Source organism: Xiphophorus hellerii, chromosome 10 (genome assembly GCF_003331165.1).
Source record: "Xiphophorus hellerii strain 12219 chromosome 10, Xiphophorus_hellerii-4.1, whole genome shotgun sequence".
Lineage (NCBI taxonomy): Eukaryota > Metazoa > Chordata > Actinopteri > Cyprinodontiformes > Poeciliidae > Xiphophorus > Xiphophorus hellerii.
Genome location: NC_045681.1, coordinates 4,500,603 through 4,514,687, shown reverse-complemented (window position 1 = coordinate 4,514,687; position 14,085 = coordinate 4,500,603). Strand labels below are relative to the sequence as shown.

Genomic DNA, 14,085 nt, shown 5'->3' with positions numbered 1-14,085 from the left:
CAGCCCTGCAGAACAACCCGAGCCCTGGGACCAGCCCAAACACGCAGCAGTACCACTACAGCACAAGCAGAGGAGGTATCACTATCATCTGCCGTGACCGTGCAACGGAAAGCATTGCACAGAAACGCTCAACTTTTTATGAACTTAAAAAAAAAAAAAAGATTTATAAGTATATTTATTGAAAAATACCTCAAATGTATAAAAGATAAAAGCTTTTGAACAAACAAGCCAACATTTTACAAAGAAGCTTTCCAAAAATACTTGTACACATTTCTTATTCACAAAACACATTTTGGCACAATACGGTGGAATGGTTCAAACCTTTACAGAGGATTTTAATTAAACTCTTCATAAGTTCTAAAGATCTAACACGTTGGAATTTGCACTATTAATTATTAATAAACTTCCACAAAGTCTGCCAAGATTTCTCCTTTTGGTCTTAAAACAATGATAAACACAAACAAAGAAAACAGCATGTAAACCTTCAGAAGGTAATGGTGAAAGCCAGTGAAGTGCTTTCTCACATATCAAATCTTAAAAGAATATCAAAAACATAAACAGCACAAATTACTCAAATATATTTTTGCATAAAAAGAGCTTCCTGTTCTGATGTCCTACAAAGAATGGGATGGTAATTTTTAAAATGCTTTGAAGCATTTGTTACTAGACACTGGGCACTTTGGGTATTTAAATGTTACTTCTCTTTTTTTTTAACGTTTTGTTGGCTCTAGTGGCCTTTATTTGAAGGTAGGTAAACAGGAAAGAGAATAATGAGAGAGGAGGAAGACGTGGCAAATGTCGCCAGGCCGGGAATCAAACCTGCGACCACCGACACGAGGATTATGGCCTCAATATGTGGGTCATGCTTTGCCCCTGCGCCACCACAGCACCCCAAATGTTACTTCTCTTTAATATGAGCAAAGACCCCACTAATAAACGGTAAAAAAATAAAATAAAATACAGCACCAGCACCTATTGGTTTTCAGGATTTTGTACCATATATAAAATATGTAAAACAAGGCACCATTTTTTTTTTTAAATGCTCACAATGACAGACAATGCCAAGCAAATACTTTACTACATAACACATAAATCATCACTTTTGTCCCACTTTCTTGGTAAGAGAAAAAGGCTGTGTTAAACATTTTAACCTGCAAGAATGGCTGAACTATTTCCAGTTTCAAATAAGCAGATATCAAGATTGGATGAGCCGACTTAAGCCGACTGGTGGCTACGAAGAAACGAGAATCCGTCTTTAGGTGAGTCGGATGCCCAACACTTGCTCCAACTCCTGCTTCCTCTGCTGCACCTGAAACAAAGATGGTTTAATGCAGACATGTCAAACTGATTTGGCCCTTTTGGGTCAAATCAAGATCATAACTGTTTTTAAAGGGCCACAATGTACTGATAAAATCAGTTAAACTGTTGAAATATAAATGACTTCTTCAAATTAAATAATACTGAACATCTTTTCAGTCCTTCCAGGGTTTCGCAATTGTTATGGTGATCTTCTTTTGCATTAGAAAAGTGTTTGTGGTAGTAATTTAGAAGTATTTGCGACTTTTTATCACTCGCCACATCATTATGGATTGTAACTCAACATTAAGGCAGAGGCAGCTGTTTAGTAGAAGCAAGAAGCCATCACTTAAATCCAATGTTTTGCTCCATTTTTGCAAAAAATCTGTAATAAACTTACAATTATACATTAACGCAAAAAAAGTGCAGGGATTTGATGTTTTTGTGTGAATTTCCACAATAATTAAGAGACTGGAGGGACTGATTTATGCAATTTGACAGTAAACAGATAAAAACAGCTTTGAATTGACTGATAAAATAATATTTAAACACACTGTTATCTTGATGGTTCTTTTTATGTGTCACTTTAGAGTCTAGAGGGCATAAAAAAAAACATAAAATGCTATAGTGGGCCAGATTTGGCCCCTGGGTTTGACACGTGGTTTAGAGTATGCAAACGGTAACCAAAACAATCTGCTAATTAATCTGTCACTTTGCTTAGCACTTTAAAATACAATTCAGCTTATTTATACAGCAACAATTCACAACACTTAGCCATTAGGCACAAGATCAAGAGTACGATGATAAGAGCGGGGAGGTTGGTGAATGTTTTTAATAAATAAAATTGAGTCTAAAATAAAATTAAAATTTACATTTAGACTAGAAACTTTAACGAACATTAAAGTCACCCATTGAAAACAGTGATAGTTTGTTCTTACTTTGGAATAGACATATCTGCCCACTGCTTCAGGAACCCAGGGTTCCTGGTAGAACTCAGTTTTTCGCTCTTCTTCTGGGTTTCCTGCAACATCGGTCATCAGCTGGTGGAACAGAAACGCTTCATGAATGCAGTGAACCATATACCAAACCTACACAAACCTTAAATCACAAAGCTTGAAACCTGAAAACCTGTTTTTGTGAATAAAGGCACAACCGAAGAGCAGGAAAACAAATGAAATGTAGACAGGTTAAGCCTTTAAAGCCCAAAATTCATAGTTGGTGGGCGAAAGGTTTTACCTCATGACATGTTTTTAGACATTTTGTTTCAAGTCTGACACTCCTTAGCTAGAGTATAATTATTTTCTAAACTAAGGTGAATTTGAGCTGTCTAATCATACCCTCATTATGGGGTTGGTTGAAAGTTTTGTATATATTGGATTAAGTGTTTCGCTGACATCACAGTTTGTGTTTCATGAATGCAGGCTGTGTTTCTGTGTGCGAATGTTTTCCTGCTTAAAGAAACGGAGCAGCTGAGAAGTTTTTTAAAGAAAAGCTTTAGATTAATTTAAACCATTAGAAACTTATGAATAAGTGAGCTAAATAATTAATTTACAATAAACAATTTACAAACTGGAGAACTCTCTTTAGTTCGTTTTAATTTGCTCCCTAATTAAGTCTGATGGTAATTTCCAGCACAGGAGTTTCCTTTATCTATGTCTACTGTCGGCTAAAATGACAAGTTAAATGATTAAAATTTTTCGTGTCATTATTTGTAAATAAACCACTTAAAGAAACTACACTACTCTTTTAAACATTTACAGAGGTTCTACCTTAACAAAGATAAATACTGAGTAGTAGTAGTTTTTCTTTATAGTTTAGTTTCATTTTGTTGCGACTTCTTGTCTAATCAGTTTTTAGAGCGCGTTTGCTAGTTTTTAGTAGTTATTAGTTAAATATTGCTTAGTTTTAGTTTTTATTAGTTATAGTAGTAGTTTTTTAATACTTTGGTTAACGTATTTTGGTGCAGAATTCAAAAAGGTCAAAGTATTGTATTGTGATTATCTATACATCGACTCTAATATATAATCAACAGAAGATACAATTTTCAAAATATGTATTCAATCATTGTTGAACAACCAACTGACTCTTCTGTTTAATCCCAACTTTTGCAGTCGCCATTTTGCAGACAACCGAAGTGCCACCAGGAGGATTAAGGGCTACAGTAATTTTCTGACAGCTGACGTAATTTCAGTATGTTTTAGTTAGTTTTATAGTCACACGATATAGTTCTGGTTAGTAATAGTTTCCCCCCCATTAATTACAGTTTTTATCTATTTTAGTTAATGAAAAAGTTCTCAATTTCAGCCGTCGTTATTTTGTTCGTTTTAGTTAACTATAAAAACCTTGATTCAGACCTCTGAGCAAAATATTGTATTAATAATTTATACTATTTAACTTCCAAGCAGTATTTAAAAAACATTTTAGTCTGTATTAAAAGGAGGTTGTATAAACACAAGAGATGTTATATTGACTAACATCCAACAAAGAGTCCAGTGTTGTTAAGCTGGTAGAAAAGTTTACATTTATTTACCTTCAGATCTCTGCACTGAGACTTCAACCAGTCCTTGATGAACTCTTGTGGATTATTGCTGAAGCTCAGCATGAAGTCTCTCTCCGTCTTCAGCTGGTTAATGTATTCAATCGTTTCATGGATCTGTAGCAAGCAGAAGAAATGTTTCACTCTCACTGTTTTATGATGAGGATTAAAAACATTTGGGAATTACTGTTCGGGTTCGACCTTCATTTCAAGAGCAGCAATTTCCTGTTGGTTGGTGGTGGAGGACAGGAAGCTGTTCATTTGGCCTTTCAGAGGGTCGTCCACCTCCACGTCGATATCATAACAGGCCGTTTTCTTCTGATCGGTGGGGTCCACACTATACAGAGAAAACACACAGGTGGAGAGCTGCTGCTAATCAGGGTTTGATTTAAACAATTTCAAAGAAAAATCAAGTTCAGACAACAGGACAGTTTTCAACTGTCAGGAGAATGTATATATATATTTAAAAAAAAGAAGCAAAACACACCCAAACAGAGATTGGACAATAAATATTCCTTTACCTGATGATGTGATTAATGATGATGGGGTCGGGGTGGTGCAGCAGGCCTGCTAGTTTCATGGGAATGTCAGAGAACTTCATGCGTGGACAGCCGAAAATCTGAGATGTGTTACAATAATCAATCAGTAAAATGCTTCAAAAAGGTAAATATCTGTGCAATACATGTCAAAGAAAGACGAGGATATAACTGAACTTCATGAATGCCAGCTCTGACTAAACTAAGCCGGCACTTCTGGGCCACAATCCCATCATGTAACTTTACAAAAAACCAACACTGAGCATCACCAAAAGAACACTATGCCCAGACTGAAACATGCGGGTGACGGCTCCAAATATCTGCAAGAAAGCTTAAGTTGAGGAGGGATTTCCTTTTTTGGTATCGGAACGAATCAAAATCAACAAATTTTCGGCTTCAGCAGAGGATTTTACAAGTTGTGAAATGGTTGCCATCTAAAGCCATCAGAGACTCTGTGGCCTGACCTGTCTGAAGTAGCGGTTGCAGTTGATGTACTCCTTCTCGTGGCTGTCCTGCAGCTTGTTGTTCTTGATGTAGAGCCAGAGAGCTTGCATGATGCTGGCCCGAGTCTGCGTGTGAACGCCCAGAAGACGCGCCAAGCGAGGGTCCAGCTTGTACTGCGGGGGCTGAACAGGAGAAATGTTGGCCAAAAGTGAGTCCTGGTCGACAAAAAATATATTAAACTATGAAAAAAAGAGCAGTGACAGAGGGGTTTTGCTACCTGGTGGTCAAGCATGAGCAGAAGAGTGCATTTTACATTCACATCGCCCGGCCTTTTCACCTGGAAACCATCCGTCTCCTGAGTGGTGGGCATTCTGTGCCACTGGGGAAAAAAACGAACAAAATTGAACAAAATTATCTTAAATTACAATAGAATGGGTGTAAATTTAAAACTCCGGGTGTAGAAAACAAGTGGAAACAAACCTGAAAAGACTTGCAGTGAAAGACTGTTTTTACAAAGCACTTAACTTTTTTAAAAAATAATTTAAGATGAACAATTGTTTTAAAAAACTATTCATTGTTTTACTCCAGTAACGTTAATTTACTCTCAATTTCACAACTTTATTCTTGTAGTTTTATTATTTTTATTTTCTTAGCATAGTGAGTAAATGTATTTGTAATTACTTATAAGTACCAAAAGTCATGTAAGCTGGTGTAAATATTGGATATCTGCTGCTTTGGATGTTTAAACACTGTTTAAATGAAGAAAACGCAAGGAAACCACCTCTTTTGATAAATCATTTGAAGCTGGATCATTGCTGCGTACCTCTACTAAGTGATTGTCAGGTCCATAAAGCTCCTTATCGAGCTCAATCACCAGACTTTTGAAGAAAGAGGAGAACTTCTTCTTCTGCTTACCAGGCTGAAAAAAACCCAGAAAGAGACAAAGAAAGAGAGAGACAGAGAGCACAAAGACTGTGAAAAGCCAGCACAACACGTTGGCCTCAGTGTTTCCTTACTCTGCAGTGTCAGTCCACAACTGCATTGTTTAGCTCTGACCACATCGGGAGTGAGGAACCAAACTGTTGAGTAGAAAAAGCTGTTGCACCCCCCCAGCCTTCTCGCTGCCCTGTCAAAGCCTGTTTGCTCAACGTGACCCCTCTCACTCCTTCCCTGACATCCCCTTTTCCTTTTTTTCACTTGCTCCATGCGGCGCTCCTACGCATGCCTGAACCAATGAGCAAGAGGGAAAAAATTAACAGAAAGAAAGAAAAAAAAGAAAAAGATCCATCTTCTGTGGCCCCAGATGACACAATGAGCCGGGCTAGAATTGATGGAGGGAGGGGAGGCATGTCAGCTCTTGGTATGCAACGGCCAGTGGTTTCAATTCCGTGTTTCAACAGAGAGTGAGCTTGCGTGCGTGCGGGTGTGTGTGTGTGTGTAAGTGTGTGAGAACGTTAGCTGTTGTGGGGTGGGATAGGGGAAAGCTGTAAACGCACATCTGGCTACGCGGTCTGAGCCAAGGACCAACTGCAACTCGCAGGAACACAGCAACGGGGAAATCAGAAGGCAGCGAGCAAACGTCCAAACAGAAACAAAAGGTCTGGTTCCCCAGCTGCGCCGTCCACTTACTTCCTCCAGGAGTTTGCCTTCCACTCTCAGCTCCCAGGAGGACACTTTCTCAGATTCCTCTCCCTCCGGCTTGCTGGGAGTGTAAGTGTTGGAAATGTAGATGCGAAGCTTGCGCTTTTGCTGCGTCAAGAGGAGAAAGAAGGAAAAAAAAAAGAGGCTGTAAATTTAGGCCGGCGTAACGGCTCCGATGCAACAGCTGTTTAATAAAACCTGTTTAAGATAAATGGAAGGTTCTACGCACGCTGGCATGAGTCAAAAAAGCTCTTAAAATAAAGAGCTTTCCGAGTCTTAAATGGAGAAATTCAAGTGCAGCTTTAGAATTAAGGACATTTATCGTATCACTCATCATGATGAATTTATCGTTTTACAATCAATTCAAATTCATGATGTTTAAAAACCCCAAAAGCTGTCCTTATTGACAATATATTTGCTCAATAAAAGCATCAATAAAATCAATAAAATACCAGTCAGTTTGAAAAACCACTGACCGCTTGGAGTTTAGTGATTCAAATCACACTTCTTTATGCGACTGGTGTCCAAACGAAAAACATTACAACTGGGAATGTTTTTAATGTTTTATTATTTGCATTTGTTGGGCTGTGAATGCTGTCACAGTCATAGAGTTACCTCAAAAAGATATAATAAAATAGTTATTTTTGTCAGTTTTATCTTCTGTACTGTTTCCGAAGGTTGGAGCAGACAGAGAGGAATCTTTTAACACTTCTCTCCAGACTCATTAGTGTTCCCATTTGTTCTCTTCTCAGCTCATCGTACAAGTTTTCTATCAGATTTAGACATGGTGACTGAGAGGTGAATGGCAGAAGGTTGATTTTGTGTCTGCCAAACCATTTTAACCATATTTTTGAACATATTCCTCCTAGAAAACCCAATTATGACCATTTTATTGGTTTATTGGTGCCAGGTTTTTATTTTAAAAATCCATAAAGCTATGGACTCTAGAATCGTTCGCTGAGTCTTTGGGAAAGAAACAGATCCACAGCAGAACATCATGTCAGGTCACATTTAGACTCCAGGGAAACAGAAAATAATTGATTATTTCATCAAGAGTTTCTAGAAACTCTGATCAACTTTAAAAAAAACAGCAAAAAAAACACATCACACACTTACAATAAAACTAGTTAGCATTTTACCAGAAATGTTATGTAGAGACTATGCTTTAGAGTGTGAATAATCACGTTTAGATTTGAAAGTTTATTATGATCAAAGTTTATTTGTTACTAATAACTTACTAATAATCGTCTGTAGATTGAAAGCTCATAAAGTCCTGGAGCCATGAATCATTGGAGGTTCTCTTAGCCGTTTAATCGCAACACTTCCAGGTGATAGACTAAGCCGAATCAGAATATATCAGCTTTTTTCTTAGTTTATATTAAGTATGCCAGTTTTAGTTGGATCTAAGCGGGAAATTCATCCATATTTATGCACCAAATCCTTCTTTTACATAATCAATAATTCAGTGATCCAAAGAAACCATGCATGCGTCACGCCGCCTCCAGGTTTCAAGAGGTATTATGATTTGGATCATAGCCTCTAACATGCTTTTATCTAGAGTTTCTACTACACATTAATCTCGCTGTCATTTCACAAATGATTACTGTAAAATCTAGGCTGTTCTTTTAATTTTAGACCAAATGAATCATCTGCAACTTGATATAAACTAAAAATTTGTTCCTGTGAACTTTTTTTCTAAATGCTACTTCATGGAAAGTTTCATCTCATTGCTGAATCCTGAACAGATGTTTCTTTGAGAAGAAAAAAAAAAAAAAACAGCATTAGTCTGCTGTTGTTGCCAGTGGACAGCCAGAGTTTTCACACTGCAGAGTTTATTGTCAGACTGGATAAAAAATCTTTCCGTAACCTAACAGTGATCTCTTTCACTTCCATTCAAAGCCCTTTGAACAACATGTTGGTCAATAGCAACAAATTTGAATTAACTGAAGATCTGTTATGCAAATAATAAACTGAAAGAAATGCACATCAGGAATATTTCTAATAATCTTTGGTTCTCAGACAAAAACAAGCCCTGCAGCTCTTCTTAACTCGAGTTTCTGCTGCTTGAAAAGCCTGAAATCCACAAAAGATAAGTGAATGAAGAGGAGATACCATGATCGGCTTCTTGATGGCCTCCTGAATTTCCATGCGTTTCCGAGCGATAGTCTGATCCAGCTTCCTTTCAAAGGCCAGAAGATCCATGTAGGCCTGAGACTCGGGGACCAGATCTCGAATCTAAACATCGAGAAAACGGGGAGTTTTTATGTGCTCTAGTCACCTTTGATGGGTTGTGTTTACTTATGACTGTTGGGTCAAACGTATACCTACCCTTTGAGGAAGAACCTTGTCGGCCATTTTGCGCCTTTTTGCTCTAAAACGACCAGAAAACAAACGGTGAGCTCACTAACTGACAGGAAACAAGCCCTTCTATGTTGCGTCTCATCACTCTTTGGTTAACCAATTTCTCAGGAACTCAGTAAAAGACCAGACTTGATTATCAAATACTGGGGAATAACTTCACAGCGCAATCACACGATCACAGCCAATGTTAGCTCTTTATTAAATCTTTCTACTGATTATTTGCTGCTCAACACACAAGAGCTGATCTGTTCTTTTAATCTAATTATACAGTACTCCCTCCCCCACTTTCATTCAGGATGATGCTTTAAGCAATTTGGCGTTCCTTAATAAACATTACTGTGTTGCTAAATAAACCCCAGAGCGCAGCAGATTCATTAAAGCCGATGCTGTAAATGTCCTTTCACGTCGCGGTGCAGCACTTTCGTAAGCGTGGCGTCACCAAGTGGTTTGAAGTCAAAAATAGCCTCTTGTGTCTGTTGCTTTGAAAGCCAAAGGCCAGTCATGAGACACTGGTCTCTTCGTGTCATTGGGAGTTTTAACACTGCAGCAGCTTTCAGAGATCTTCTTTAGGATCGTTACTTTAAGGAAACACACACACAAAAAAATAGTTTGACTTCACTAATTAGCTCCTTTGTTAAGGAGATGCATCAAAAATAAAATGATCAGAATCAGAATTGTGAATGGCTGGTCAGAAACTAAGAATCCGATCTTTTTTTCTGATCAGTGAATGCACCAAAACTAAGCTAAGTCACTGTCAGCAGCAACCTTCAGTGTAGAAGTTATTACTGAGGAAAGAACATGCACAGTTAGCAAGATGTTTTTTAATTTACTACCAAAACCGAAGAGTTAGACATCAGGAAGCTGAACGTAATACAGCAAAACTTAACAATTAAAGTACAAATCTATAAACTCTCCAGAAAGTACACACAAAATGATCTTTACAGTTATTAATGCTAACCGCACCAACTATGCTAATAGTGCTCAATGCAAAAATAAAGCGCTAACAAACGTTTAAAACGGCACTCTGTAATCGTTTGGGAAATCTGTTTACCTGCAGAGCTGTGTAATACCAACTGCTCTTTCTCATACACACAGTGTGTCAAAAAAATTTAATAAATGATAACTGACTATGACTGAGAAACTCCTTATGGCTTCTTTATAGTTTTAAAAAGTTAGTGGAAGAATCATAGAAGTAAATCAGCTTTTTTGTAGAAAACAATTAACATATTTTAACATGGAGCTTCTACAGTTTTCAGTCTACAAAAATAATGTAAAGAGTAACTGTCTTGGAAAGGAGAAATGCAGATATTCTGTAAATCTTTTTACCACAGCGTCCTGACTTAAGAATTTCACTTTGTAGGTTTTCAGTCATACAGACAGAGACAGAATTGCAGAGCTGAAACGATTAATAGCAAACAACTGATTATTGAAATAATCATCACCTAATTTAGAACTCGTGAATGAACCATTTGGTGAAAAAAAAAAATCAGCAGTAACTAAGACAAAATTGTACAAAATATATTTTGAGGTTAAGATAAAAATACTTTTGTCTCCAAATATGTTCTACCCAAAACTCTTTGAGTGGCAGATTTAGCTTCACTTGGTTCAAACTTACTAAGGGAATGCTATATTATTGTATTTTGGGAAATAAAATGTTCAAAAAGGAATTTGTTTATTTGCATCTACTAATATTTTTCTAATATTGCATATAAAAAAAGCTTGAAGTCAAATGAGTAAAGAAAGTGCCAATGTTTTAAAACTGATTAATCGATAGATCAATTAACATCCTTGTCCTATCATCCTATAGAAATTTCATTTTTATGACAGAACCTCCAAACATTAAGTGTATTGATATTATTGATACTTCTTTAAAAGTCGTCGTAATCCACTAAAATCTATATCAAACCTTTACAAAAGTGATCAAATAACAGCTATAATATTCCTGATTGTTTTCATTTCTACATATTACAGGAAAAAAATCACTTTCAATTATATTACTTAATTTACAAATTATGCAGCTAAACTTATTTTGCATATTTACCCTCTTCTTGGGCCTCCCAGCGCCTCCTGCTGCTGCTGAAGGAAGCGCTTCCTTGAGGCGTCCATGCCGGGATGGCCCATGCCTGGACGCATCGGAATGCTGCCACCGCCGTAAGAAGGGCCCGGCATCTGACCCCCCATGGATCCTATGAGGCCTCCCAATCTGCTAGGAGGCATCCCAGATCGCTGGAGTGAAAAAAAAAAAAAAAGAGGGAGATTGACAAATAAAAGTATTGCAAACCTAACAGTATAAAACTACAGATCTGTGCAAAAAAACATAAAATAGGTCAAACACAAAATGTATAAAACATAAAATAACTTAACTGCACCACAGAGGCTTGAGGCAAAAAGCTAAAGCACTCTGTTGGTTCAGCAACTGTAATAACCCTTCTAAGCTCCCCTCACTATCCTCTGCAGGACCATTTTCTCTGCCGTACCGCAGTCAGAGTACAACCATGATTTCAAGTTTATCATGAATATTGAGACATTTTGGAAATCTGAACCCTTTTCTTCTGATTAGAAAAAAGTTATTTCTATTTTTGACTTATTTCCATTACATTCAATCCAATCTATATTCTGGTGGTCTTCAGCCACATGGCAGTAGCCCTCCCTTTCCTCGGCAGGGCTGCAGTGGGCCAAAAGAAAAGCGTAGGAATGATAGCTTTAGTTACTCGGTTGGACTTCAAACTCCTTAAAACCCACTGTAACTTGTCCTCAATTCAAAGCACCATATTTTACCATAAGTTTTGACGATAAATAAAAATGTCAAAGTGTGATTTCCTTTATTATTTGATATAATGGCATGGTATTGAAGATTCCAGTTTTCATTTCTGATAAAAGACACGTGTAAACCCAAGTTTTGATCAGTGCTAGAATCAAGAAATAATCTTCTCTGGGAGTTTAATGGTTGAGGGTTTTAACCCATACTAGGCCTGGTTTCACTGGGGTTTTAGAGAAAACTGCAAAAAAAATAAATCTAACTATTCCAATGGTTTTAAAAGTGCCTGTAATGACATGAAGTAGAAGGTAGCAGAGTGACAAGAGTTTTTAAGGGGTTGAGAATATTTGCAGTCTTGGAAAATGAACAGTTTGTGCATGGAAATTAAAAGGAAATACAATTACCCGTCATTAAAACTGCAGTTCACAAGCCATTAGCAAAATAACTGAATGCAGGCTAGCTAAAATGGTAGAAAAAAACAATAAGTTGGTTCAATTGAAAACTACTACTTTATGTAAAAGTTGTTTATTTCCTATTTTACCAACTACATGTATTAGTAAAAAAATACTTTAAAATGATGCCTTAAGATTAAAATGATTTTAACTGAGGTCAAAATAACTGTTGCTTATCTGCATCAAACTAAATTAACTAAATTCTGTTACACATTTTTTGTTTCAAACATTTCAGCAAATACAGTTGCATAGTGAAAAACAAAATATGAATGGTGGATGTTTATATATTTCGGATGGATATTACTTTCAGGTTTTAAGCTTAAATATTATGAGAAAGTGTAGAACATGTGTCTTTATCTGATCTCAAGTAAAATAACTGAAGCCCCGCACGTTTTCACTGCCAAAAGAAATGTCTGCTGTGTTTGTGCATGTCAGTTTCAACAATATGAACCTGCAGATGGTATAAGTGGGATAATATATGCAGGTTTGCCCTGGGGTCAGATGGTGGTGATGATAAACTTGCTTTCACTAACTGACAGGATGCTAAGGGCAACCACGTGACTTTCGCCTTCATACTTGAACAAAACACATTTATTTTATCGCTTTTTTCATATTTAATTATATGCAAAGCATCTTAAGTTTCATTAGGGGGGAAAAAAGTTACAGTAAAGAGTTGTGGCAATTTAACAGATGGCAGGAAAGTAGAGTAGAGGTCTTTCAAAGGCGGAAGTGCCATGAACAATGTGGCATTTTAACACATTGAAAATTAATTGTACTTCTATAACTTTGTATTAAATTATACAAAGCAGCTCAAATTATAAATCTTAAGAAAAACACTTGACTCGATTCACTAAGTAAATGGAAGTTAAATATTAAAAAGGAAGTTCAAACCTGGTGGTACTGGGGAGTGCTGGTCATGCTCCGGGGGTAACCCGCGGGAGGCTGCGGCATCCCAGGCATCCTCATGCCCGGGATATGGCCAATATTCATGGGGCTCACAGTCGGATTCATCTGGGGAGCCGGGAAGCCCCCTCTTGATGCCATCTTCTGGATCCACAAGTGGGTTTTCTTTTTAAAGTGACGGAAACTCAAAGAGGTTTTGAATGTGTAAATAAAAGTCCGGAAGGCTTTTAAAAAAAGAAGCGCTCAACGTGAGAGAGCCTTCCGCCTTTCCTCCGCGGAGTTGCGGCTGCTTTGACAGCAAACACACTGTCAACGAAAAGCTAGCTGATGTTAGCTCGTTTCCGACCGTTTCGAGTTCCGGGGTTTTTTCTGCGTCCGTAAAGCCCCCTCACTTCCTCACTCACTAACTCAGAGCTGACTGTTGTTCCTCACCTCCCGCCTGCTTTCACCCTCCTGAACAAGCCCGACTTACACCGACTTGACTGCCTCACCTGGCGCCTTCTCCACAGCGCCTGACTTCAGACAAATCCGGAGTCCTAAAGCCAAACCAACTGCTCGGTCTGAGCACTGCCCACACACGAGACACCAGCGGTGCCTTCAGGTACCGCCGGAAACATCGAATGTTGTCAAGACTTTCCGCACAGTTCCGATTTTTAACGTCTACACCTTTTTTTCAGTAGAAGAATGCTTTAACTTATTATTCTTTCAGAGTAATTATACTTAGTTTTCCAAATTAATGAACGGAAGAAATTAAACTTTTACACACATCAATCCCCCTCTCCCCCTCGCTGCATGAAACCAAAATTTTCTAGTTTTAGGTCAATTAGAATTAGCAAAATTATTTCTATTAGCTAAATGCGCCAATAATGAGAGAAATTATTACTATTGTTTTTAAAAACGAAAGTGATTTCCTCTGTATTAGGTTACATTGACCTTTAAGCTATCAGTCAAAACTTTTGGGGTTCCTTACACAAGCTTCTCAATACTTTGGTTGAACTCTGGCTTATTTCTCCTGACAGAACCTTTGCTTGACAGACACGTCTTGCTGGATTTACATTTCAGACAGTGGAACAAACAATAGATATGTGAGATCTTCAAAGCTCGTGATGTTGTTTAGGAACTGAACCCCGTTTTAAACTTCTCCCAAAACGTTCTGCT

The 14,085-nt window shown here is 37.6% G+C and overlaps 1 protein-coding gene across 1 annotated transcript; it reads right to left on the bottom strand.

The window, feature by feature from the left end:
* Positions 1 to 157: 157 nt before the first annotated feature.
* Positions 158 to 13,498, bottom strand: smarcd2 (SWI/SNF related BAF chromatin remodeling complex subunit D2). Its single transcript, XM_032573722.1, has 13 exons — positions 12,916 to 13,498; positions 10,856 to 11,040; positions 8,782 to 8,824; positions 8,566 to 8,688; positions 6,442 to 6,561; positions 5,636 to 5,731; positions 5,090 to 5,191; positions 4,833 to 4,994; positions 4,354 to 4,451; positions 4,034 to 4,169; positions 3,827 to 3,949; positions 2,235 to 2,336; positions 158 to 1,309 (listed from the first exon to the last, which is right to left on the bottom strand). Exons 1-13 carry the CDS (start codon positions 13,066 to 13,068, stop codon positions 1,256 to 1,258), a joined length of 1,497 nt encoding a protein of 498 aa, XP_032429613.1. The 5' UTR covers positions 13,069 to 13,498; the 3' UTR covers positions 158 to 1,255.
* Positions 13,499 to 14,085: the final 587 nt, after the last annotated feature.